This window comes from Terrapene carolina, unplaced genomic scaffold (assembly GCF_002925995.2).
Source record: "Terrapene carolina triunguis isolate 2854851 unplaced genomic scaffold, T_m_triunguis-2.0 Scaffold42, whole genome shotgun sequence".
NCBI classification, from domain to species: domain Eukaryota; kingdom Metazoa; phylum Chordata; order Testudines; family Emydidae; genus Terrapene; species Terrapene triunguis.
The window spans coordinates 55,363,936-55,391,865 of NW_020664393.1; the positions used below are offsets into that span (position 1 = coordinate 55,363,936).

Genomic DNA, 27,930 nt, shown 5'->3' on the forward strand with positions numbered 1-27,930 from the left:
GACAAGGAGCAGGGTTGGATGGGTCGGGGGTTCTGAGGGGGGCAGTCAGGGGGTGGGAAGTGGGAGGGGGCAGACAGAGGGCGGGGGCCAAGCCGTTTGGGGAGGCACAGCCTTCCCTACCCGACCCTCCATACAGTCTTGCAACCCTGATGTGGCCCTCGGGCCAAAAAGTTTGCCCACCCCGCCCTAGGGTATCATGTTGGACACCCAGAAAATGGGCAACCCACAATTAGTGACCACCTGTGAAAAATGTGGTTTAAGTAAATTGCTTAGTGTCATATAGGAACTCTGTGGTAGGGATTGAATCCCATTCCCCAGGGCAGCATTCAAATGCTCATTTATTACACATCTTCCAATTTCTGCAACAAATGAGGCAGGGTTCCTACAGATAACAGCCTCCCTTATTTATCCACAAAGCAGGTTCATCCTGTACATTGAATGAGACAGGGGTTCCTGTGGAAAAAACACTATGTGATCATTTAATTAAAGGCTGTATCATAATTAAGGCTACAATTATGTCACGGAGGTCATGGAAGTCACGGAATCAGTGACTTCCAGAGACCCCCGTGACATTCCCTACTTCAGCCCCAGGGACTGCGGGACTCGGAGCTGGCAGCCAGCGGGGCCCTGGCAGGGTTCCAGCAACAGGCAGCAGTAGCGACAGGCAATAGAGGGCCCCCTGCAAGGTTTCAGCAACAGGTGACAGACTCTTGAGGGGGCCCCTCCTCTGGGTTCCAGGGATGGGCAACAGCCTCACATGGGGAGGAACAGGGACGCCTCGGGCGAGTGGCCTGGGGTGTCCCATTTTCTCTTTGGGAAATATGGTCACCCTGAAGCTCCCAGCCGCCATGGGCGGAGGGCCCCCCCCCCCGCAGCTTCCAGCTGCCCTGGGCAGAGGGGGAACCCCACAGTTCCCAGCCACCACGGTGGCGGGGGAAATCATGGAGCCACAGCAGCAAAAGTCACAGACAGGTCATGGCTTCCGTGAATTTTTGTTTATTGCCTGTGACCTGTCTGTGACTTTTACTAAAAATAACCATGACAAAATCTTAGCCTTAATCATAATGCATGTGCTCTAGTGGGCCAAATTAAAGTTTGTACAGGCAATTCTAATTATGGCATTTCCTAAATATTGAAACCTTGACTTTGCAACCTTAATCATGTACTTTTAATGTAGTTTGTGTGTTATTTTCTGTTTAAAAAAAAAAAAACTGGGAAAAAAACAAAAACAGAACTTCCATCATGTTGCATTATATTGACAACCACAGGGATCATCAGCGGTGTTGGAACCTTTAGATCCATTACACACACTTCTGCCACTTGAGCTAACAGAGTAACTGATAGCAGTAGAATTTTGTCATCCTCTGCCTCCCATCACCGGAGGGGGATGAAACACACACTCTGTCAATTGGTTTCACAGCTATTTTCTGGCAGCAGAGAATTGGGAGACTAAGGAACCAGGGGTTCCATTCCAGGTTCTGGATGGGAGTGTGCGCTAGAGGGTACAGACTCTTCTGCCCATTCCTCACAAGATTGATCCCTTTCCTCATTCCCTCCAATCTGTTCCTGACTTAATCCTATCTTTTTTTCACCCATGGCTCCTTGTCCCAGTCCCATTTTCCTTGTGTACTCAGTCCCTATCTCCAGCCCTCAGGATTCTCATCCCAGTTCCGGTCTTCTTACCTTTCCAGTCTTAGTCTCCCCCTCCAGGTTTGCTGTCCAAGTCCCAGTCTCCCACAATTCCAGGTCTATCCCCATAACTCCCAGTCTCCTTCTCCAGCCAGTCCCATTTTCCCTGCTCCTCATCCAGTCTCTCTCTCCCCTCCTTCCCCACTCATTGGCTGCTAGTCTCCTTTTCTGGGCTCCTCATACAATCTCAGTGTTCCCCATCCTTTGCTTCTTATCCCAGTCTCTTTGCCGGCCAATTCCAGTTCTACTCCACCCCCTCAGCCCCTTGTCAGATCTATTTCCCCTCCCCACCATCCATTTTCCACCCACACCAGTTTCTACTCTCAATCTTCCCCCTTCCCCTAGCTCCTCATATGATGTCAGTGTTTCCCCCCTCCCAGTTCCTCTTTCCCCTCATCAGTTTCAATGTGTCCCCCTGAAAACCTTCTGGCTATCAGTTTTCCTTACCCAGCCAGTCCAGGTTTCTCTTCCCTTCCCCCACTCCAGTCCCAGTTTCAGCAAACTTATTTAAATCTACGCCTTTCCCTCCCTCCTTGTCTGGCTGTTGTCCTCTCTGCTTTTGAATCAGATGGCTTCCTCCTCCATGCTGCCTGGGAACCAGAAATGGATTTATTGAGAGCTCAGGAACAACAGGCTCTCTGCCCTCAGTTCCAGTACATGGCCCCACTCTGGCCAGAAGCAGTAATTACCGGGCAAGTCTGGTTTTGGCCCTGGGTTGTATGGAACATGCCCATGCTTTGAAAGTTGAGCTGTAATTGCTCTGTGGCGATGACACACATGAGGTCAGGTCGCATATAAGAGTTGAGAGGTTGCTTTGTGGGAATGGTGCATGTGCAGTCTGGTCAGCCCTAGGAACTGAGAGAGGCTTGAACATGCTCAGGGAGGGCTGAATCTTTGGAGATTTTAGCTCCTAAAGTGAAGTAAGGGTGAAGGAGTTGGTGGCACAAGTATGTGTCAACTGCGATTTTTCAGTCTTACACCTTGGCCAAACATGGGCAGATTTTCATGAGTGCAGGAAGACAAATCCCTGACACAAAGGCCACCCGCTTGCCAAATTTCACATCCCCATTTCAAAGCTTGGGAACCTGAGAACGTTTTAACAAAAAAAGGTCACCAGACTTTTTTTTTTTTTTTTTTTTAAATAACAACAGGCAAAACATGTTTTTCCCTACTCTCATTCTTGTAAATGGCTGAACTATTTTGGATAAATTTTTCCATGCAAGTTCATCCTGAGATAGACACTTGGCATGTAAAATTCCAGTACACATTATTAAAGTTTAGCAAAAGTTATAAGCAAATAAAACCAGGGTCTTATAATGCAACGGGCTGGACAACCTTAACAGGTGATACTTTCAGCCCTCCCTATAATAAACCACTGAAAACTTCACTGAGCGTCTAGATAGAATTTCAAGAACTTTTGTTAAGTATATTACCAAATAAAATAACACCATTTCATATCATCTTATGGCCCTTTTAATATTTTAAAAGTTATACTTTCTTACCTGTAGATTGGCAAAGAAAAGGATGTCTTCTTGGGATGAAAATTAGATTAATGAAAACCCAAAATAGCTGTGCTAACCAACTATGTACGAGCACCCAGTACAGATCTTAATAAAATAAACACACACACATATAAACAGTACACCTGCTTTAATTAACAGTGAAAGACATTTTAAAAAAAATCTGTCAATACTTAAAGATTTTAAATATAGGGGACAGACTTGGTTGGTAAATATTGGTAAATGCTGACTTTTTAATAGCAGTTATTGGAAGTGTATGTCATCAGTAGAACCATACCTACCTCTCGTAGATGGTTTTTAAAGTAAGCTGATCTGGAACACCTTCAGTCTCTTCCAGATGCAATATGAGCCAGGATGTCCTGTATGGCCACTGCTCTGTAAGGTTGATCCAGCTAGCCAGTCTATCCCAATTGAAAGTGATCTGATTAGCTCTCAATAAACGTCCTAAAAAAACAAGAAGGGGGTGAGAAAGGAATCAACTCTTTTAATTGCATGATCTTTTGTCACACTTTATATAACAGATGAAAATCATGTATTCTCCTAACAGCAGAAAGTGGAAAAAGTTAGTAGATTAGTTCTATGGAGTTCAAATTTGTTTCATGTCACATGTAAAGGATATAATTTGGTAATCTAATAAAAAATCCTACCGGATATCTGTCTATATCTCAAAACCCACCACGACTATCAGCCTCTGATTGGCCAGGCACTGGATTACAATTACCAGCCTGTTACGAGTAAGAATTAATGTGCATTAGCAGAGTTGTGGGGCAAAGTTTGTACAGTGCCTGACGTAATTCTGCCCGACTCTAGCAACATTCTACAGCAATACGTTTATACTATATATTTCAGAACATTTTTAAAAATTTCATGATTTCATTCCAAGAGATTTTCTGTCTGTTTCCACCAGGAAGATATCACTCATGGTTATAAGAAATAGGTAGATAATTGGTATCCTGAATAGTAAATCAAGAAAATCTCAAAGCTCGAAACAAAAAGCAGTACTTCATTAACAAGAAAGGCAAGGTTTGGGGTTACAAATATAGCATATTATTAAAGGCAGAAAAAAGGATCTAAAATCAGTTCATGTAGTTGACAAACATTCTGATGAGAACAATGTGATAAGAGGTTTCTTTACTAAGATGAATCCTGATTTGCATGTGCTGATGAAAGAGTATTCAGTTAACACTTTCAAAATACTGTCAAACTTCTAAATCACAGGTAACAAGGTTCTACACGAATTTTTGATGCAAGTTCATATTTAAGACTCCACCTTCTGCAAAATACACATTGTGAATCCATTCTACATATGAATCTCACACTTTAATAATGTATTCCTATTGTGTCCACTTTCTTTGCATTTGTGTTGTGGTTGTACTTTTTGTTGAAGTAGCATTACTAAGATTGTTAAAGTGGTTCATAATTTATCACCCTTAAAGATCTGATTATGATGTTTGTAGTTAAATTATATTAGTGTACACAAAAATCTCATGGTTATAAACTTTATACAGTTTTAGTTTTTACTATTGGGGGGAATTCTGTGCATCTGCAGAAGCGCAGAATTCCTCTGTCTCACATAATTTTGTATTTTCCTGCATAAAATACATTTTGCCTAAGAAATGCTGCAGTTCTGCCTTTTGCCCACCAAAGACCACTGTGGCACCAGAACAGCTGGCTGCATTCATGCCAGCTGTTCTGGAGCCACAGTAGCCTATGGTGGACAAAATGCGGAACTGCAGCACTTCTTAGGCAAAATGTATTTTACACAGGAAAATACAAAATTCTATGCCCAGTGCTGCAGAATTCCCCCAGAAGTAGAAGTTCATCACAGCACTCTGCCAGCAGAACCAGGTTAGGACAGAGTGGGGCACACAGGGCTGCTGGGGGGTCACAGACTGGAGTTCAGAATGTCTTGGGGGGAGGGGGTACAGACTGGCACATGGGCTCAGGAGCTGAGGGGTGACAGCACTGAGCCTAGGGGTGGGGAAGAGGGGTTACAGAGATCCATGGGGGTGGGAAGTGCACAGGCAGGGGCAGATATGCTTGACTGAATGGGAGAGCCTTGGGGTCAGCTAGGGTCTGCATGGGAGAGGCTTCCCAAAGCCCTAACAATCCCCCCCTCCCCAAAAAACCCTTCTCCCACCCACACGCTCCAGATTCACTCCTAAGCTCCTTCCCTCTCCCTCAGCTCCTCCAATACCCCTGACTCCCCCAAGCCTTTGCACTGCTTCTGACCGGTGCAGAAAATACAGTGCTGTGTTGTAATTTAAATGAATTACACACACAAAGTTCTGTATTAATAAGTCTAGTAAGGAATCTATTGGTCAAAAAAAATTACCAGAATCTTTTTTTTTTTTTTGGTCTGTATTGTTACAGACATACTTGCTGACAGATATTTTGAAATAAATTACCAAAATAATTGAAACTGGAATGATTATATTACGTTATTTTGACAAATAAAATATGCAGAATTTTGTAGAATTTAAATTTTTTTGGTACAGAGTTTTTAATTTTTGGTGCAGAATTCCCCCCGGAGTAAGTTTCATACCTGGTGTCATATATCCACTTGATGTGTGCTATGCCCCAGTTTTTAAACAATCCCTTGGAGGAACCCCTTCAAAGTGCCAGACTCCAAAGGGCTCCCACTTTTCTTTAAGGGTAGGCCACTTAGCCAACGCGTCCTAGGCTGAAACCCTAAGGTCCAGCACACTTGTTTCACACCATGAGCTCTGAACAGCAGGACCGAGATAGACGCCTGTTTACTTTCTACCCTCTTTGCAGATCAGTTTACTTCAGCAATTTTTGGCTCTGAATGACTGTGATTTTAATGAGATTAGAGAATATTGCTTTTTTAGAAAATTGCCTTTGTAGACAAGTTGCTAATGTCAGTATTTCCATTGGATAGAAATGCAATGCAATATAGTATTAACCTTTTTTAAAAACTACTGGGAAACGGTGAATATTAAGTATTTACAAATGTGACTTTCATATGCTTTTTATTGCTTAAATAGATTTTTGATAGTATTTAACATAAATATTTAATATACAAATATGAGTTCATTAGGAAGTGTTGGCAGGATAAAAATAGGAAAATTAATAAGTGTGGATGTGTCAAACTACCAGGAGAGTATTTGGGTGCTGGCAGACAGGCATAGCTCCTGGTGTGCAGATTACTAGAGTAGTTTCCTATTCATAACAGAATCCTTCTATAAAAAAACTGCTCCTAATTTTAAATTTGTCAGATCCAGTTAGTTGGGAACATGTTGAATTTCCAAATAAAATTAAATTATACAAATTTTCTTTGCTCTCATCAGACAAGCTTTTCACGTTTTTGCTTGTAGATTCTCTTGTTTATAGTCTAATTGGTTCAACAGGAATGTTACACTAATTATTGTGTGTAAGATATATAGAATCATGGAAATGTAGGGCTGGAAGGGACCTAGAGAGGTCATCAAGTTCAGCCCACTGCACTAATGCAGGGCCAAGTAATAAGTAGGCCATCCCTGACAGGTGTTTGTCCAATCTGTTCTTTAAAACCTCCAATGGTGAGGACTCTACAATCTCCCTTCGAAGCATATTCAAGAACTTAAGTAACCATGTAGTTTGAAAGATTTTCCTAATATCTAACCTAAATCTTCTTTGCTGCAGATTAAGTTGATTACTTCTTGTCCTATCTTTAGTGGACATAGAATCATAGAATTGTAGGACTGGAAGGGACCTCGAGAGGTCTTCTAGTCCAATGGTTTTCAACCAGGGGTATGCAGAGGTCTTTCAGGGAGTACATCAACTCATCTAGATATTTGCCTAGTTTTTCCATAGGCTACATAAAAAGTACTAGCAAAGTCAGCACAAACTAAAATTGCATACAGACAATTACTTGTTTGTACTGCTTTATATACTATACACTGAAATGTAAGTACAATATTTATATTCCAATTGATGTATTTTATAATTATGTGGTAAAAAGGAAAAAGTAAGCAATTTTTCAGTAATAGTGTGTTGTGACACTTTTGTATTATAAGTCTGATTTTGTAAGCAAGTAGTTTTTAAGTGAGGTGAAATTTGGGGTATGTACTCCTGACACTAGAGATGAAATAGGCTACAGCATCTGCTGCTTGCAGGAATGTCCTGGCCAGTAACTGTCCCTCAGCAATGATGGCTTGAAATTGCTTTCTTTGCTGTGGCAGAAGGTGCTCAATAAAAGCAGTAAATTTCACGTAGTTTGTGTAATCGTATTTTGCCATGATTGCCTTGTAATTTGCAATCCAAAATTATAGGGTTGCAGATGAGTAAACTTCCATCCAAAAAGGTCCAGAAGCTTCTGGTCTTTGTCATCTGGGATTGGCTTGGTGTGGTGTTCCTTCCCCTGTTCATTCAGCACATCCACCACCAAAGATTTAAGTAGGGAGCGAGAGAATAAAGGGAGTGCTTCATCATCAGTAGCCTCAGTTTAATCTCCCAGTTTTACTTTGCCTGGGATTTAAGGGCAAGACAGAAGTTACACTTCTGAGGAATGTGTAACCGCTGCTAACTAGGATGTCCTCCCAACAAGTCAGGCAGCATTTGAACCCCGGTGAGCCAGATATGCCCTTCCAAAGAAGGCAAGCCTCCCTAGAGAGGAGAGGAATAAATCTAATTCTCTCAACTACCAAACTAATCTAACTAGCAAGCAAACAATCTAAAACTAAATTAGCAATTAAAAGAAAAAATTTTTTAGTGGAGGCATGCTCAAGCGCCATCTCAGGCTGAGACAGCTGAGAAGGAACTGAGGGCGGTTCACTCACACAGTCCTATATAATCTCAGTGTGGGGCACAAGGCTGTGTAAGGCACATGTGCGAGCCAAATGGACACTGCCAGTGCAAATTTCCATTTGAAGGCATGTGGGGCACATGCAGACCTGGAGTGGACCTCCTAGGGGCACTACTCAAAGAACAACATCTATTCCCTTCTCAACTAAAGGCTGCAGCTCCAGGTTCTAGTCTTCAATTATTTTGTATTCCACTAGTCCCCTCAAAAATATGGACATAAAAGCCAAGAATTAAGAAGAATAAAAAACTTTTGAGGCCTTCTTTATACATCACAAAAAACTTTTTTGTTTGTTTGTTTGTTATTTTTGCCTTGCAGTTCACCTTAAGGTACTAGCTATGTGATCGTTTTTCATTACACTATATTGTAGAATCTGGAAATATATTTAAATCATAGAATCAGACAAATGTAGGGCTGGAAGTGACCTTGAGACCTCATCAAGTCCAGCCCCCTTCACTGTGGCAGGGCAAGTAAATGTAGACCATCCCTGACAGGTGTTTGTCTAACTTGTTTTTAAAAGCTTCCAGTGATGGGAACCCAGGACCTCCCTTGGAAGCCTATTCCAGAGCTTAACTACCCTGATAGTTAGAAAGTTTTTCCTAATATCTAACCCAAAACTCCCTTGCTGAAGATTAAGCTCATTACTTCTTGTCCTACCTTCAATGGACATTCAGAACAATTGATCACCGTCCTTTTTATAACAGCCTTTAACATATTGGAAGACCGTTATCAGGTCCCACCCCCTCAGTCTTCTTTCCTCAAGACTAAACAGGCACACTTTTTTTTTAACCTTTCCTTGTATGTTAGGTTTCCTAAATCTTTTATCATTTTTATTGCTCTCCTCTGGATTCTTTCCAATTTATCCACATCTTTCCTAAATTGAAGTGCCCAGAATTAGAGACAGAACTCCAGCCGGGGACTCACCAATACCAAGTAGAGCAGGACAATTACCTCCTGTGTCTTACAACACTCCTTTTAATACTCCCCCGGAATCATATTAGCCTTTTTTGCAGCTGCATCACATTGATGACTCATATTCAGTTTGTGGTCCCTACAACCCCCAGATCCTTTTCAGCAGTATTACCATCTAGACAGTTATTCCCCATTTTCTAGTTGTGCATTTGATTTTCTCTTTCTAAGTGAAGTACTTTGCACTTGTCTTTATTGAATTTCATCTTCCTGAATTCACACCAATTTTTCAAGGTCATTTTGAATTTTCAGCCTGTCCTCCAAAGTGCTTGCAACCCCTCCCACTTGGTGTCATCTACACATTTTATAAGCAGTCTCTATTCCATTAACCAAGTCATTAATGAAAATACTGAATAATACACAGAACTGACCTCTGCGGGACCCCAGTAGATATGCCCTCCCAATTTGATCGCAAACCACTGATAACTACTCTTCACGAGTTGTGCACCCACCTTATAGTAATTTCATCTAGACCATGTTTCCCTAGCTTGCTTATGAGAATACCATGCTTCATGTCAAAAGTGTAGTCTAAATGTATCATACACATGAGAATAAGTTTTCTAATCATTTCAACAGGGTTTTAGCCCTCTGGCTCCCATTAACATTAATGACCAACAACTAAACCCAGGACATGATTTTTTTTAAAAGAAGATTTACAAAATGCTCAGGTTACATTTAAATTTCCAAGTGAACATTTAGTTTTGTTCTGTTTTTTGAGATATGAAGCCACTGAATCTCTTTTTGGCAACATCTGGTAGCATTCTAGGAAAGCATCTTACCTTAGAAGTAGGATATAAAAAAAAAAAACACTTGGAAACAAATGCATGAATTTTGCCCTTCATATACATTACTCTTTCAACTACCACCTTTTAAATAGTGCCTCATACTAAGCATTTTGGAGTATCCATAGCTTATTTTAAATTTTTACACAGTGCTTTTCTGTGGGTTTTTTTGTACTAATGTTACTGAAAGTATGCACCTCAGTGTGTTGCACCATTCCGGAGAGCAGATAATATTTTCACCCCTCAGCTCACAGACTACAATTCTGACCAATCACCATAACATACTCCTTAGAGTGCACAATGAACACGTCATACTCACCTGTCACAGAAACAATATTGAGTAATCTTCTCATGGTCTGAGGACTGATATCACTGAACCAGTCCTCTGTAACCAGAAGCTTGGTCAGATCAAAAGACATCTGGCGTGTAATAGTCCGCTGCATCTGTCGTCTTCGGTAAGTATCCTGACAAATAAAAAACCAAAATAATGGTTAGTTTTTCCAAATTGTACATACCTGAAGGGCTTCCCATTTCAGGTTTTGTGCTTAAAAAAAATATTCTAATTTTTACAAGTTCCACCAAAGGCATAGATTTGAACTCAAATACAATGAAAATATATTCACAGAAAAAAATCTTCTTTGACTAAACTATATAATAATCAATACAAGCAACACACATTGTAAATTATTTCTAATAAGCCAAATTACTATGGCTTACAAACAATAGCAGAGTTTTTTCACACGACAATTATGAATTACAAAATACAATGGTAAGTCACAATATTTTGTACGAACACAACAATTTAAAATATTGTTGCCATCACTTTTGTCTGTCTCTGCAAAAAGTTAAATTTCATCCATTTTCTCATATAATGTTGAGAAAACCACTTTTTAAATTAAGGGAAAAAAACCTCAAGAGCATCTCTTTGCTTTGAAGGAATCAAAAAAATCCTCATTCATAGCCCTAGCATCTGGTCACACAGAAACTGATATAGGAGGCAGTTGTTAAGCCAAGCATCTTTGTGGTTGTTAGATATGACCCCACAGACCCCACCTTGAGTACAGATTGAACAAGGATTTGTATACCCTCTCCCCCTTTCAGGTATTGTAGGATCAAATTATTATAGATTAGATGGCTCTAGGGCTCCAACAATACCAGCTGTGAGGCAAGCTTGGTCAAACTTGGCTAGAAAGTTCTGCTTTCATCCATTCTTTCATGTAGAGGTCGTCCTACAGAGCAATCCTATCCTTAAAATATGTGGCAAAATCTTGATGCGAAGGGATTGGATGGAGGAATTATGACTGTGTCACAGCTAACTGACAATGATAAATTTAAACCATGTTTAGATCTTCAGCAACAATTTGGCTTGCCCTGCTCCAGACCATGGAAATATGTCCAGTTAAAGCATTTACTTACAAATATATTTGGACCAGATCCATTGGGAGCTCCACAATCTCCAGAACTTTTATTATATTGAAAAAAAAACTTCCTGGCCAGGGGTATCCTTTTATGATTTTCTGGCCCAAAGAACTCTGCCAAAGATTGATAATTTGCAAGTCGCTTGGAATAGAGATTTAGATATGGAACTATCTTCAAATCAATGAAATATAATTGTATCTAATGTTAAAAAAGCAACTATAGACCTCAGACTATGGCTTATTCACCAAAAGACACTTTTTCAAATATATTGGTCCCCACATAGCTTAATAGTAATGGGCCTCATACATGCTGGCCACTGTTGGAAATGTAATTTCTTTAATGCTACATTAGCTCATGGGTTTTCGGAGTGTCCTTGTAACAAGAATTTTCTCATATGAGATGGGTCAAAGGAACAGTTTGATACTGGATTATAAATTGGAGCCCATCCCCTTAAGTTTCATTCTTCAATGTATTACTGCTACCTGGCGGTTACCTGGTAACAAGGTGGCATGGTTCCATCATGCAGCTTTGGTCACTAAAAAAATTAAACCTGAAAAAATGGAAAAGTTGATCCCCACTTAATACTGATGCCTGCCTTGGTGACACTGCTGACTTCACGGCTAACAAATGACTGGAATTCCACAGGAAGAGAATGCCTGAAAAATTCCAAGCAATTTTGGCTGATTTTTTAGCAGTCTATGATAACGTAGACTCTGAAAACAGTTTTGTCACTTCACCTCCCCTCCCTTTTTCCTAATTCTCTTTATTTACTTTATGTATTGTGATGAATCTGGCATTTTGGTATATTTGTTGTATTTGGAAAAATTAATAAAAAGTTATAAATATGAAAAAACTGATATAGGAGGCGGAAGAGAGACACAACACAGTACCATGCTAGTAGTTCATTTTTGCTTTTGTGGTTAAGGAAATAAAAAGTCCCTTTCTTTCTTTGCAAATGGGATAGAAGGACTCTGCTCATGTGTGGGGAGCAGTGAAGGGAAGAAGTTACTCACTTTGTGCAGTAACGATGGTTCTTCAAGATGAGTGTCCCTATGGGTGTTCCACTGTAGATATGCTTGTGTCCTTGCACTGCTGATCAGAGAACTTTGGTAGCAGTGACCACTAGACCCACACATATGCTGTCTCCCAGCTTCCCCACAACTCCATCATTGTCTATGCGTTAAACTCTTGGGGTTGTCAACAACAAATGAGATCCACTCCCTATGAATGGGACTGGAAACGCTTGGACCTCTTCGGGATGAAAGCCTATTCCTCGGCCACGGTACAGTTCCGAATCAATAATTATCAAGCCTTAATGGCAAAATATGACTGTCAACTATTGGAAACTTAGCAACTTTATTGATCAGCTTCCTGAGTCACAGCTCGGCCAGTTCTGATGTTTTGAATTACCATCATTAAATAAAAAATAGATACATATTATAAATATCTCTTCTTTTATGCTACTATCTTTCTCACCCGTCTATTAAGAGCAGTTTTGCTGCCAAGTTTGGTCATCTCTCCAAGGCTATTCTGAGAAACTCTTCTGTCAACTTCTTCATGTATTCCTAAAGAATGACATTTTCCCCATTAAAAAACATTTCACTCTTCCATTTCATCTGCTTATTCCAACTGTAAACTGTAAAATGTCTAAAGTTACCAAATATTTGCAAAAGATGTTATTAAAAAAGCTAAAGATTAATGGTTTCAAGATTATTTATTTTATAACCTTGCTATAGTCTCCTTGCAATATAAACTTACCTGAAGTATCTGTATATGGAATATCTCCATTGGTAGTTGAAGCTACCATCAGCTTTTTTGCACTACTGAGCCCACGACTATTAAGAAAGACAGGCAAATGGACTATATTTCTCATGTAATCGTGTCCATTTATGTTCGAATCGCGTAACACACTATTGAGGTTCTGGTTAATTGCCTTTATAATAATATGTGGGTCACTTGCAAAAATGGCAATAAATGGGCCTTTTGAAAACAGGACTCGTACCTGCAATAAGAAAAAAAGGTAGATTGTAAATTGTTTTTTTACCATGTGCCATTAAACATTCTTGTAGTTAAAATTTTATATTTATTTTGTTCTGATGAGTTGAATAGACAAACTATACGGAACACAACATTTTTTTTCTACTACATACACTGTCAGAAGTCATTATATGAAATAGTACCATGAAAATAATATGCTTGATATACCACAAAAATTAATACCAAATTCTTAACTCCTGAAAAATTTTCAGCTAAAATAGCCTTTTAATTTACGCTGTCCTCGGGAGCCAAAAAATCTTACCGCATTATAGGTGAAACCGCGTTATATCTAACTTGCTTTGATCCACCGGAGTGCGCAGCCCCGCCCCCTCGGAGCGCTGCTTTACTGCATTATATCCAAATTCGTGTTATATCGGGTCGCGTTATATCGGGGTAGAGGAGTAGTTGAGAAATTTGAAAAAACTTTTCAACCAAAAAAACTAAGCTCAAGATGACACTAATTCATAGTGTCTTAGATCTCAAAGCACTTCACTATCATTAAAGAGTTATTCTCAACACTTCTGGGAGCAGATCTTTGGCTGGTGTAAACAGTTGCAGGTTCTACTGAAGCTAGGACAATTTACATAAGCTGAGGATCTGTTCCCTGGGAGGTAGGCAAAAATCATCTCTGTAAAACAACAACTCACTGTGTCAAGCATCTGTAGAACTTTGTCTTGTTCACAAGCATCCAATCCATCAATAATTACGACAAGTCTTGTCTGATTCTGAGTGAAGCTATCAATAGTTTTTGCCATTTTGGCCATCAGTTCCACTTCACACTTCAGAACCTACAAAAGTTAAAAAAAAAGAACCTTTCAAAATTAAAAGAAAGAATAGAAGCTATATAGTGGAAATATGAAGAGAACTTTTTAGAAATTGGGGCAAAGACTTTCAAAGCGCAATTTTAGTTTTAATGAAGTTTTATATATTTTAAATGTCATTCCTTTTAAAAATGATCTATCCCAACAATATTTTAATATTATTAACTAATACTTTTAATTACTGAAAAGGGAAAAGAAAAATACAACGGAATTAAAAAAGAAATCAGTTAAATAACTATGAAAAAAACATATTTATTTTAAATCAGGATTTTTTTCTTCCTTAAACAGAGTTTAAGAGGCTGTTCTGAAAGGATGCATATTTTTAGTTTTTGTAGTTTTGGTCTGGTCACAGACTGTCATAAGTTAATACCATATTAGCTTCATTTAACAGTGATAAATTAATACACATTTACAGTAACTCAGCATTTCAAGAGTGAATCAAAAGAGTTCAAAACAGCTATAGTTTCTTCTAATTTCTCCAGTGAAATAGAAGAATTACTTAGCGTAAATTTTATGCAAAGATTTTCCTTATCTGCGTTCCTGTTTGAATGTCTTTTGTAAGTAAATTTTTTAGTGTTTTCTTAAAGTTTAAGTGGGAATGGACTGCGGGACAAAAGGATGCAAGTGCAGTTCCTTATGGAAATGATTTTCTTCATAAATAGCTGTGCATGAAACATTCTCTGCTGTAAGATAAATACGATGGAACAGTGTAGCTCCTAATGAAGATTTAATCTGACAGACAAGATCTCATGAGAACCAAGCCCCAAGCAAACAAGTTTAGGTACAGAGCATGTAAGTTTTGAGCAAGGAAAAGTAAGAGAGTCATGAACAAATTTTAGACGGCGCCTAATTTCAAAGACTTCTTAAATATTTAAGAGAAACTTAAACAAAAAACTATACAAAAATTCAAATGGTATAAAAATATAACCCCGAGAAATTTCACATTGATTTTCCTCTTTGAAAAAAGTGGCCAAACAGGAATTTAAGCCCCATTTTAATCCCATTTTAGAAAGCAACCATAACTATAGAGTCCACATCAGGATTCTCTATAAACAGTAGCAGCACCAGTAAATGCTATCACTTTTGCTACCAAGTTTTTAACTGGCTCTTAAAAATTAAGTCACTCTCTCATTGGCTTCATTCTTTTCTTAACCAAAGACACTATGGATGGCAAATGACTGACAATGCTCAAAGTTATACATGTGTAATTTATTCTTTATTAACTTTGCAGTAAAGTTTCTATGATTATATTGAATCTTAATAGTATTTGAAGCAATTGCTTTTATCACATTACTGCAGGTCCTATGATGGGGTGCCCAACTCACACACACCCTGAGCAGGAGCCAGGAGGGGCCAATTAATATCACATGTTGCACCTGGAGGGGAACCACGGATTGACAGGCCCTAGTGGCAGAAGAAGCCCAGCTGGGGGAGGAGCCAGGATAGGAGTATAAAGCCAGGAAGTGAGAGCAGGAAGGGGCTTCCGGAGGAGGTCTGCAGTCACTCCCTAGAGAGAAAGAAAGTTGGCCAGAAACAAAAAGGAGACCCAGGAGGAGAGTATGCCCTGGGGTCCTGCCCTGAAAGGGGGAGTCTGGCAAGAGGTTGAGATGGGTGAAGCAGCCACAGGGAGCAGAGGAATGTCCAGTGGTAAACCCAGAGAAAGCGAAGGAGATGGAGAGGTGGAGTAGGAAGGGGCCCAGGAAACAGAAACAGGGTGCAAATCTGAGCAGACCTCGATTGCTAATCATAGGGTTCCTGAACTGGTACCTGGAGTAGTGGATGGACCCATGTTCCCCTATCAGCCACTGGGAAAGTGGCATAGGACCTGGAGAGATGAAACGGAAGACCTTCTGAGGCAGCATCCAGACAGCTTGTCTGGCAGGACTTTGTTACCCTGGAGGGGGGGGACACTATATAGTGACATGACTGGAGTGCCAACTCACAAAGACAGAGCACCCTAAGGCCCAAGAGAAAGAGGGGCCATGGTGCAAACAACCAATGAAGGGTGTGCCAGAAGACGCGAGATCTAATTCCCAGACCCAACCACAATGAGGAGCACCCTGTGGTGAGTGGGACCCCTTTACAAGGTCATTTAGATAATTTATTGTCTAAAGTATTGTTTTTCTAAACAAAGTAAAATTGTAAACTGAAAAGTAATTCTTGGTTGAATAGACAGATCATATGCATTGAATATAATTTTCAGTAGGAGAGCAATGTTCATTTATTTGAAAACTTGTTCTAACGTTTGTGAGGTCTGGTTTGATCAGATGGATGACATCCTATTGTAAGAGGATTATTGTACTCCTTTGTGTTAATGAATGATTCACAATATCAATGCTTACCTTCATGAACCCTTCACTTTTCAGTTTGTGGAGCTTGGAAGCAGCATTATGAAGACGTTTTCTCTGGGAATTTAAGACTGAGTCCAACACTTGCCACCATGTACGACAGTTCAAGATAAAGGCCAAACCAACAACACATGCAACTGATATCAGAATAGCATTCACCGTCATGTTCTTTGGATCTACATTAAAAATGACCAGCAGTGTGATCCCAGCAATAATGCAACCAAGTATGAAGAGGAAGATAACAAAGGATGGGAGACAGCAGGTTTTCTTCCACTTCTTTTTACCTATAAAACATAAAAGAGTCATTGGATGTTGCATGCATCTCTAAATTTTTTATCCAATTTAATATAAAAATGCTCAAGTTTGTAAACTCTATATATGATTATAACCGTCTAAAAATGGTGGGCTAAGTTCGGCCAAATTCTTGCAAAGAGGATGTTGGGGTACCAATCCAGTCTTCAGTTTGCAGTTTCTCTTGTCGAAGAGACCCATCCTGGATGTGGGTGATCTTTGCTGTGAAACAGGCTGATAGTTTCTCACAGTGACAAGTCCTGGGCTCTTGTGTGAAGCGGAGGCAGTCTGTGTTCATGAGTTCTGCAAAGTCTGACAACACTGCCTCTATGGCAGAGGAGAAATAGGATCGCTGCAGGATAAGGGCATATGTTTATAAAAATTTCTTGTTCTGATGTCTGTTTCTATCACCTGATTTACACTATCCATGCACAAACTCTCTTCCTTTCATTTTTTTTTTATTTTCATAGGAGTAGGGCTGAAAAAACTATTTTGGTTTTCATTAAGATTTAATCTCAACAGTTTATTATTTATTAAGCACTGGCAACTGTTTGCACAAAGCCCGCAGAGTGAGTGAATGTGAATATATAAATAAATATTATTGGATTAAATTTTCCAAACCCTGCCTTCCCTTTTGTGGGATCAGTTTGCAAAATGTTCATGTGCACCAACAACTTAGATTACTAACTACCTGGTTTTAAGCTCAAAACTGACAGATATTCAACTACTAATACAAAAAGAAGTCTCAGAAGCCACAATCTTTGATTTTTTTATCCATGCCCTTCTGCCTAGTGAAAAAGAGTCAAGAACATCTAGGACCTTCTAACAGATGATTCCTCCTGTGAAGAAGGAAACCTTCCACTTGGAGTAAGATGATCAAGAAGCCAGCAAAAATGTCTCCAACTTCATTTGACAAGTGCTAGTATCCTAGATCCCTGTCAGTAAGGGGAGGGGCATGGAACAGAAAAAATAATTGTTTTTATTGATGGATTATTCTTTTGTCCATGGACAAGTGACGTAATATCTGAATTCCTGCTGATTCTCCTGATTGCATTTAACACCAATTACATACTCATGTCTGATATCTGAGAGCTTGTAGGAATTAAATGAAATTCCTTCTCCTTTCTCTCAGACCAAACCCAGTGGGTAACAATGAGCAATTATTCCTTCAATCTACAGATCCCTCACCTGTGGTGTTTCTCAAGGCTCAATCCTCTCCCCATCATATTCAGTACCTATATGAAGCCACTGTGTAAAGTGGAATAAATAAAACAGCATGGCTAGAGTGACGGCAGTATAGAGATTACACCCATCACATCATCTCTATCATCAATGAAACAGCATCACCTACCAGCTTCCTCAATGCCTGACCAAAAGCAGCAGGTGCAGCTAGGTGAAGACCAGTTGTCTGAAGCTGAACTCAGCCAAGATGGAGGAAATGCTTGTGTGAATTGAGAAGTGCTTTGAAGAACTCATCTTCCTCACAAAATCCCATTCTGTTAAGAATGTCTTCCCTTTGACTGTTAAGTCAGTCAGCAGCCATGGAGTGCTTTTTAACTCCTCACAGCTACTGGAAGTGCAAACATCTACAGATGAAATGAGCCCACCCTTTTCCATTTGTGGTTAGCCAGAAAAGTCTGCCCCACTCCTGTCACAATCAGAGTTGGTCACTGATAGAGTTGGAAGAGCATAATGAGTGGGGTCATGCAGGGATCAGTTCTGGGTCCGGTTCTGTTCAATATCTTCATCAATGATTTAGACAATGGCACAGAGAGCACACTTATAAAGTTTGCGAACGATACCAAGCTGAGAGGGGTTGCAAGTGCTTTGGAGGATAGGATTAAAATTCAAAAATGATCTGGACAAACTGGGAAAATGGTCTGAAGTAAATAAGATGAAATTCAATAAGGACAAATGCAAAGTACTCCATTTACGAAGGAACAAATCAGTCACATACATATAAAATGGGAACTGACTGCTTAGGAAGGAGTACTGCGGAAAAGGATCTGGAGGTCATAGTGGATCACAAGCTAAATACGAGTCAACACTGTAACAGTGTTGCAAAAAAAAACAACCTAACATCACTCTGGGATGTTGTGATGTTATCTGATTAAAATAGGACAATATAGATAATTGTTGCAACCACTGTTATATATTTGCAGAAAAACTTGTACAAAGGTTGTCAAGTGAGGTATCTATGAAAAGGTTATGATGTGCTTGTTATGATTCTGCTATCTGTATGCATGTATCATTTTTGTATTTGAAGTTATAAGTATTGGCTCTATACTTGGATTTCAAATGTTTGCTCCTGGGGTAACGCCCAGCACATCTTGGAGGGACTATTCGAATTAAGTGGCTCATCAAGAAACACTTGGCTGACAATGGACCATGGGAGACGACCATCTACACTGAGTGGACTGTCATGTAAACGTGCTGTCTGGAATGTAGGTAATGGCTTCCTGCAATGACTGAGGGAAATTGGGCATGAACATGTGGCTTGCCCATGTGACTCCAAACTCCATCTTGTTGCTGTAATTTTCCACAGTAAGAACAATGGGATGCCCTCCACATGGCAAAACCTATAAAAGGCCCTAGGGAAACACCTCCACTTTGTCTTCAATCCTGCTTCTTTACCTATGGAGGAACTTTGCTACAAATGGAAGCTCTGAACAAAGGACTGAATGACCCATCCAAACCGTGGATGTACTCCAGAGACTTGATTTAAGCCAGCAGTTTATTCCATCACTGCTACAAGCCTGAACCAAGAAATTTCCCATTACGGTATGTGATTGATTCCTTTAACCAATTTTAACTCTCACCTTTCTTTCTTTTTATGAATAAACCTTTAGATTTTAGATACTAAAGGATTGGCATCAGCGTGATTTTGGGGTAAGATCTAAGTTATATATTGACCTGGGTGTGTGGCTGGTCCTTTGGGATCAGAAGAACCTATTATTTGATTACACGGATTGTAAAGAACCATTCATCTCTGAATCCAGTGTTTCTGGTGGTGATATAAGAACTGGAATGCCTGAGGGAACTGCCTTTATGTTTTCTTGTTAGCCAGTGTGATGAAACAGGAGTTTACTTTTGTGGCTGGTTTGGTATATCTTATAAAAGAATAACCACCAGTTTTGGGTTGTGTTTGCCCTATTTCTCAGCAGTTCATCCTGAATTTGGCATCCTCAGTTGTGATCCACTAAGGCATGGTTACAGATGCATTAGCAGGAATATTGTAAGCAAGATAAGTAGTAATTCTTCCGCTCTAGTCCGTGCTGATTAGGCCTCAACTGGAGTATTGTGTCCAGTTCTGGGTGCCACATTTCAGGAAAGATGTGGACTAATTGGAGAAAACCCAGAGAAGAGCAACAATAATGATTAAAGGTCTAGAAAACATGACCTATGAGGGAAGATTGAAAAAATTGGCTTTGTTTAGTCTGGAAAAGAGAAGACTGAGTCCTGGTCTACACTAAAGGGTTAGGTCGAATTTAGCCGCGTTAGGTCCATTTTATAATGAACGCGTCTACACAAGCAACCCTGTTCCGTTGACCTAAAGGGCTCTTAAAATCGACTTCTGTACTCCTCCCCAGTGAGGGGAGTAGCGCTAAAATCGACCTTGCTGGGTCGAATTTGGGGTAGTGCGGACACAAATCGATGTTATTGGTCTCCGGGAGCTATCCCAGAGTTCTCCAATGTGACCGCTCCAGTTTGTGTACCTGCCGCGTCCGCAGGTTCGGCTGATTGCGGCTCCCAGTGGCCGCAGTTCACTGCTCCAGCAGTTCCCATTGGCCTGGAGCAGCAAACCGCGGCCACTGGGAGCTGCGATCAGCCGAACCTGCGGACGCGGCAGGTACACAAACCGGCCCAGCCCACCAGGGGCTTTCCCTGCAGAAGCAGCAGAACAAGTTTGGGAACCACTGTTCTACATACATATATATATTTTTATGAAAAATTCTCAACTATGCTCAAGAATACCTTTTGCTTTCAGCTAATTGTTTTTCTATAATCTTTCTACATAAAAAACTATGATTTCACAGCTTATTTTTCCAAGGTGAATGGAAAGGGTACAAATTAAAGCAGTAGTCTATCTTCTACATATCAAAAACTTACAGTTTAGACATAAACAATGTACTGATGTGAAAAAACAGAACACTTTACAACTGCAGTGAAATGGAAAAATCAGAAAAGTCATTTGAGTAATAAATACCTTGTGTATCTTCTGTCTTGAACACTCGAAAAAGTCTTGTTGCTAAGAAACCAAACTCCCTTTCACATGCATCAGAAAGGGTAGCAATCATCTCAGCCATTGACGTTTCACCACCTACACTGGACAGTCTATTGTAATCAGTAAATAGAAATCTGAAACGAGAGAAAAAGAACATGTATCTTGTATGTAGAAGTCCTTTTTGGCTAGTGGAAATAAAACCTTTCTATTTCCCTACAACTGAAGGGTACCCTTTCAAATGTGGCAGAATGAACATTTAAATAAGAGTTTCTTTAAGGTATATCACTGCTCTTATAGCAATTTAGTCTCTTTCCCCTGCCGCCTTCTCCCCCATTTTCAACCTTTCCTTTGCCTCCATCCCTGTCTTATTTTAGCATTTGATTTACTGAAATACACGTCTCACAGTGTCTCAGAGTGCAAATATAAAAGACAAAATTTTAATGATCACAATCCACAAAAACCAAAGACTAATCCAACAATAACATTGTGCAGGATTCTCTCATACATATCTAGGATGAAAAATACAAAAACAAGACAATACAATACCAGTACTTTAGCAGTTTCATGGTCAATTAAAAGGCATGGGAGTAAATAAGTTTCTAATTGATATAGGTACATAATTAGACTGCAGTAGTAACCAAAGATAGAAAAATGCATAACTAATGAACAACAAAGGATCCATATCAGCCTTTCTGATGTAAATATATTGAAAAGTATATACATAATTTTAAGAATTACATGGTCATGCTGTGACTACTTGAAACTTTACTAGACTTAATCTATACATGCACTTGTGATAGGGCAGCTATTTTATGTTGAGATTTACTAACCTACATGAGGAAAAGGAAGAATAAAACTAAATCATAACTTCAAACTATAACATTACAATTTTAATCTAAATTTTATTGCTATTAGTTAAATTGGCGTGTACAAATTGAGATGTAGCATAAAGTAATTTTATTAGCTTCTCGGTAAAGCATAAGGGAGTCTACCAGCAATCACAAAAGTTAGGGTTAATATTTGTTATCATTCTAGAAATACAAATACATACTATTCATTTGAATATGATGATCATTAAAAATATATATACAATCCTTAAAATATCATAAGAATAAGTTTAATGCACCTGTTGCATATTTCAAGTGATTTTAATATGAATGAATCTTGCATGGTTATCTTGGTAACCAATATTATTGTCTGCAAACTATCTTGATCAACTATCCTGATCAATAATTACTCTTTTTTTCTTACTAGAACATAAAGAGTTATTTGAAGGAGAATAAACTACACATACTTAATCCTGCTGGATTCCTATTTCCCTGTACTGTTTATAGATTGATAACAATGTGAAACTGAATTATGTAGGAAAGAGAAAGAGAAAAGTACATATGAAATAATTCTAACCTGACAGGTAAAGCTTTAGTGGTTTGCTCTGGTAATTCTGGTGGGTTCACAAACATCAGTTTGAGAAGCAGCTCCAAGTACCCCATATGTCTTGCCAACCTTGTACTTAATACCCAGGCCCAGTTCCAGCTTTCTCCTTCTCTTCGGCCACCAAAGTAAATCACAGCTGTAATAAAATACTTTCTTAACATCTCAATATAAAAAAAGTCATGGAAGTCTGAACAGATAAGACCTTAATACTTATCAAAACTTGCAGAACTAATGAAGCCAAGTGGCTTTGTTGTAGTACTTGGAATTGTCATGAAAAAGAAAGAATTAGCCTCTATTCACAGCCAATTACACATTAGTGGCCTGAACTAAGGCCTGGTCTACACTACGACTTTAATTCGGATTTAGCTGCGTTAATCCGAATTAATCCTTAACCCGTCCACACTACGGAGCCAGTTACTTCGAATTAAAGGGCACTTAAAATCGATTTCTGTACTCCACCCTGACGAGCGGAGTAGCACCAAAATCGATTTTGTTAATTCGAATTAGGGGTAGTGTGGCCGCACACCACCGAATTAATGTGGTTAAAATTAATGGGGTAGTGTGGCCGCACACCACCGAATTAATGTGGTTAAAAACCGAATTAATGTGCTTAGTGTGGCCGCGCACAATCGAATTTATACAATCTGTTTCCCAAATTCGAATTAATCTCGTAGTGTAGACGTACCCTAAGTGTTGTGGAAGCAGTTAGCTCAAGCCACAGAAGTATAATGGCCTTGTTACACCCAACAGTGGTCCCTTCACCAAATGAAAACCAGCATTTCTGGGTTCTAAAGTTGGCCCTATCCAGTCTTTTTTATCACAAGAATAGCAGCTGCAATATAACTCTCATGACTGAGATGGGATTTTAAAGCAAGAAAAAGGTGGCTCTGAGAACACTGTCAGATATGCAAAGGGATCTGTACATACACAGAGTATCAAACTCAGAGCTTGGAAAGAAAGCTAATGAGAAACTGCTTCTCATATTTTATTATGGAAATGCTAGTCATGACTCCATAGTTAAGTAAATACTCTAATTTAAGTTAAAACAAACCAAAAATGGGTCCCTCAAGAAATTTAGCACTCAAACCATTCTTTGCCTTAATAATGGACAGTTACTAAAACAGACTCTTTAAACTAGTTAAAAATCATTGAAATCTTGTGCATTGTCTATGTTTGAAAAAATCAGACTGCAATAAAGCTATGCTACTAAGGGCATGTCTTCACTACCCGCCGGTTCGGCGGGTAGCAATCTATCTATTGGGGATTGACTTATCGCGTCTAGTGAAGACGCGATAAAATCGATCCCCGATGGCTCTGCCGTCGACTCCGGAAATCCACCGCGGCAAGAGGCGGAAGCGGAGTCGACGGCGGCGCGGCAGCAGTCGACTCGACGCCGTCCTCACAGCCAGGTAAGTCGACCTAAAATACGCAACTTCAGCTACGCTATTCACGTAGCTGAAGTTGCGTATCTTAGGTAGGCCCCCCCCCCCGTAGTGTAGACCTAGCCTAACAGTTGTATCTGTTATGGTTATAGACTAAAACAGGTCCAGACCAGTAGCTCAGGTAACTTATATGGGGCAATTATGACATCTGCGTTAACTCAACCAATCACCAGTTAATGTGCATGCTGCAATTCAATTAATTGATATGAGTTAGTAGAGTGAAAGTGAATGTACATCACGACTTCTCATTCATAGATTACTTAGCTGCCAAATATCACTGGACTGGCCCCAACTATTACTGCTCTTAGAAGTTCTGTGGCTTCATGCTAGCAAATTAAGAGTCAGATTCACCAGTATACTCTGGCTGCTTTGTGCTGTTCCACAGATGCAACATTAACTCAGTCCTATAGTGATAGCAAGCAATAATCATACAATTATGGTTAAGCCATATTAATGTCTGGTATCAAATTAATTTAAAGCAAATTTTAAAAAAATTATTATTTTTAATCCTCCCTGCCCCCATCATGGCATCAAGATAAAACAGAGTTACGGGTATTATGAGGACTTAAAATGGGTGTTTCTGCACTTTAACACATATGGGCATCTTTTCAGTTTAATTTATCTCTGAATTTCCTGGATTTGCAATGCCGGTTTTGGTAACAATTACATTTTATATGATATTTTATCGTTAATTTGATATATATATTTTAATTCCATCTTAATATATTTTTTCCAACTGTTTTTAAATATTTCTGCAATTTTAATCACACCCTCTCAATCATTTGAAGTATTACATGTTCATTTTTAAAAACTGAGCCCTACTCTTTTAAAACCTTGCTATTGCCTGAATATTAAGAGCTTCTGTTAAAAATATTCAGTTCCAGAACTGAAGTGACATAAAATTAAGATATGGGAGTTGAGTCAATGAATTTTTACTTAACAGCTATTGTCTAACCCATATTAATGAAGTCAAATGCATTATTTTGCTGTTCTTACTAAGTTTATTCTCCAATGTTTATTATTAAAAACAATGAAAATAAACACTGTTTTCTTTGTGTTTTTTGCAGAATTACTTGACTTTTTTCAGAAGTACAGCATTTGCTTATGAATAAATACTGAACTCTAAAAATAGATAGAACCAGTATGTTGTATATGAAGTGAAAACAGACTTACTAAAGCATATGTATAGAACTGCTAATAAGCTCAGTGCCACAGCTATTCCGAGCATTGTGTCCACTGTGAAAGCAAGCAATAAACCCAGCCCTCCACACAGCAAGAGCGTAAGGAATACAATAAGCCAAGAGAACTGGAACAGAGGTTCAATCTGCTGTCCTGCAAAAGTTTTCATTTCATCTAGAATAGAAAAAGCATACAGAAAAGTCAACCTTAGTTGTATATTTTTATGACACAAAAAATAAATTCCTGCAAACCAATCAAGGAAATTGTGTTAGAACCCTGATAATAACCACCATAGTATGACAGTAATTATGTTATGTATTTATTTCTGGGTTTCAGTTTAAGTTCATAAAACGAGAATTCCTGCAACACATATTTAGTATCCATGGCGTGAGAGGTAAAAAAATTGTGGCATCAATTAAAAAAAATGACTGAGGAACAGCTAAAAAACATTGAGAACAAATGAAAGTTCTCCAAATAGAAAAGTTAACTTAGGGTAGATATTAGCGCCAATAACGTACATTACTTTTATTTATGATGGGAAGGATAAGGTGGAGTGAATGGATATATTCGCTCAAGTAATAATTATTTAAGTTATTCAAACCATAAAAAATTTTAAGCAGAAATGAGTATGTTTGAGTGACAGGGCATTAGGATGATAAATTAAATTGAAGAGATCATTTTAATACATCTTAGAAGTAAGATGATACTTTAACTTTTATGAATTAGATGGAACATCTCAAATATTTACAGGGTCAACCTGGAAATCTCATTGAGCAGCAGTAAATAAGAGTTTACATGCATTACAAAGAGGATAGAGAATACATGGAAAATTTTTAAATGGTATTAAATGAATTAATGGTGATTTTCTCTTCAAATATTGCAGTCAGCCTGATTATGTGCTCTCAAGAAGTTAACCTCTGAAATAAAAAGGTCCTGAAAATGGCAAGGCAAATGACTAGAATCAGAGAACACTTACATAAGAGAATTAAAAAATACCAGAATTTAATTTTGAAAGATAACTAGAAGATGGGTGATACACATAAAAAAAGCAAATAATATCACAAAGAAACAGCCATCAGTATTCACCCTTTCCTATAATACAAAGATAAACTAACTTAAAATTGAAAGTAAAATTCCAAACTAAGAAAATGAAATACTTTCAAAGCAACAGAATTACCATGTGGTGGGATTCACTGCTGCAGGAAGCCTTGCAGACTAATAGGTTAGCAAGATTTAAAAACTGGTTAGATATTGTATAAAATGTACAAATTTATGGCAGCACTAGCAAAATTAAAGGTTATCAATCCTCATGTTTTATATTTTCCCTGATTAATGGGTGCAATATGGAGGGGGAGAGTTTCGGAGAAGAGTTATATATTATCAAACCAGAGACAGGATACTGGACTAGATGGTCTACCTCAGTGTAGAAACGCCTATGTGATATTTTATAGACTATGTATCTAAACATACAAAAAAGCTAAAAATCAAATTTTACCTTCCAGTTTTTTGAGCAAAAAAGATTTCCCACTTCCCCATTGGGCATACAGCCCTACACAGATAGGTGGCTGCATGGTTGGCTCACTGAGAATATCAGCCAAGGCACTGCTATAGAGATCATAACCCAGCATGTCTCCATCAGTTTCAGTAGGAGACAAATGCCCTGTAATGTAAATATAATACATTATGTTTTTTTCATATTCTATATTTCACACAATTACTTGAAATCTAGACAAATTTACTTGTATAATAAATAATTCAATGGAAAAACAACAACAAAATCATCGTTTCTGTATATATATTCCTGCTCAACTGGATTTCAACTATAAGTTTTAAACAGTATAGTTAGAATATAGGATGCAGCTCACAGGAACTGTATAGTTGTCAAAACTATTAAGAGTTAATATGCAAGGACTCAAACAATATCCCACAATTGCAGCAAGTTAAAGCAAATGAATTCCTCTCAAAAACAAGAACTAAATATAGACAAAACCGAATGCAAGGGAGTCATTGTCGACACATCTCACATTAGTTTTCTGTTCAGAAACAAATGACAAAAGCTTAATTCTAAATCTAATAGGACTCTGGAATAATGGATTTTCCTACTATATTCCTGTCAAGCTCTAATTTTCTTTTCAGATCACCACCTTTCCCCATATTAAAATTGCACATGTCTAAACTACACTCAATTTTCATCATACAATGGGATAAACAGAAACATGGCCTTAGAAGATTCTTCTAATGCACCTAGTTATTTAATCCTTTAAATCCTAGTAGGAGCTCTATTCCCTTCAAAAGCAGATATCAATACTTAAGGAAAAGACAAATAATGCTCACACTTACTGGCACCAAATATCTGAGTTAAAATACTTTTCTGGTGGTTACAGTCAATGTTATAAGGTGTCTCTCCTGCTTTGTTGGGTCTGTAAAGCAGTCTGCCATCTTTTGGATTTCTTAAAAGCAGTTCTGCAAGTTTACGGCTTCTTCCACGAATGGCAATATGAAGTGGAGTATCTCCTTTCTGTAATTAAATCAAGTGAAAAACTCTAGTAATAGCAATAGGTGTTGTTAATTTTGAAAAGTGAGATTCTGAATGTAATATATATTTCAAAATATTAGTGTGGTGTAGTTCACCGAAACAAAATATATTTTAAAGAAATCTTAATGACATAAACCTCTCCCTGGTACACGCTCCCTAATGTAACATTGAAGAAATTCACCAAAAAGTTAACAACATGTAGGCAAGGGAGAAGGATAATAATAGTAAAAATACATTATAAAAAATTCAGCTATCTTAAGTAGTCTTTCTCCATATTTTAAGGCCCATGAAACCAAAAGTTGCTATTAACATCAATCTTCTAGTAACTTCAGACACTTAAAAACCAGTTATGCTATTTTCTGCTGTATAAAACTGTGTCACACTGACAGCTTTAACTAGGAAAGCATTTTCAAGGTCTTAAAGTTTCCCATAAC

The 27,930-nt window shown here is 38.6% G+C and overlaps 1 protein-coding gene across 3 annotated transcripts in view; it reads right to left on the bottom strand.

The window, feature by feature from the left end:
- The window catches only part of KIDINS220 (kinase D interacting substrate 220), a 163,485-nt gene that overhangs the window by 95,838 nt on the left and 39,717 nt on the right, over positions 1 to 27,930 (bottom strand). For all 3 annotated transcript variants that reach the window (XM_026655303.2, XM_026655297.2, XM_026655292.2), the window contains exons 12-22: positions 27,301 to 27,478; positions 26,456 to 26,620; positions 24,955 to 25,134; positions 22,310 to 22,475; positions 20,888 to 21,039; positions 16,384 to 16,673; positions 13,868 to 14,008; positions 12,942 to 13,185; positions 12,660 to 12,748; positions 10,084 to 10,228; positions 3,491 to 3,653 (exon numbers count right to left, since the gene is read on the bottom strand). In XM_026655303.2, coding sequence (XP_026511088.1) covers positions 3,491 to 3,653; positions 10,084 to 10,228; positions 12,660 to 12,748; positions 12,942 to 13,185; positions 13,868 to 14,008; positions 16,384 to 16,673; positions 20,888 to 21,039; positions 22,310 to 22,475; positions 24,955 to 25,134; positions 26,456 to 26,620; positions 27,301 to 27,478 — 1,913 coding nt within the window. The remainder of the gene's footprint in view (positions 1 to 3,490; positions 3,654 to 10,083; positions 10,229 to 12,659; positions 12,749 to 12,941; positions 13,186 to 13,867; positions 14,009 to 16,383; positions 16,674 to 20,887; positions 21,040 to 22,309; positions 22,476 to 24,954; positions 25,135 to 26,455; positions 26,621 to 27,300; positions 27,479 to 27,930) is intronic.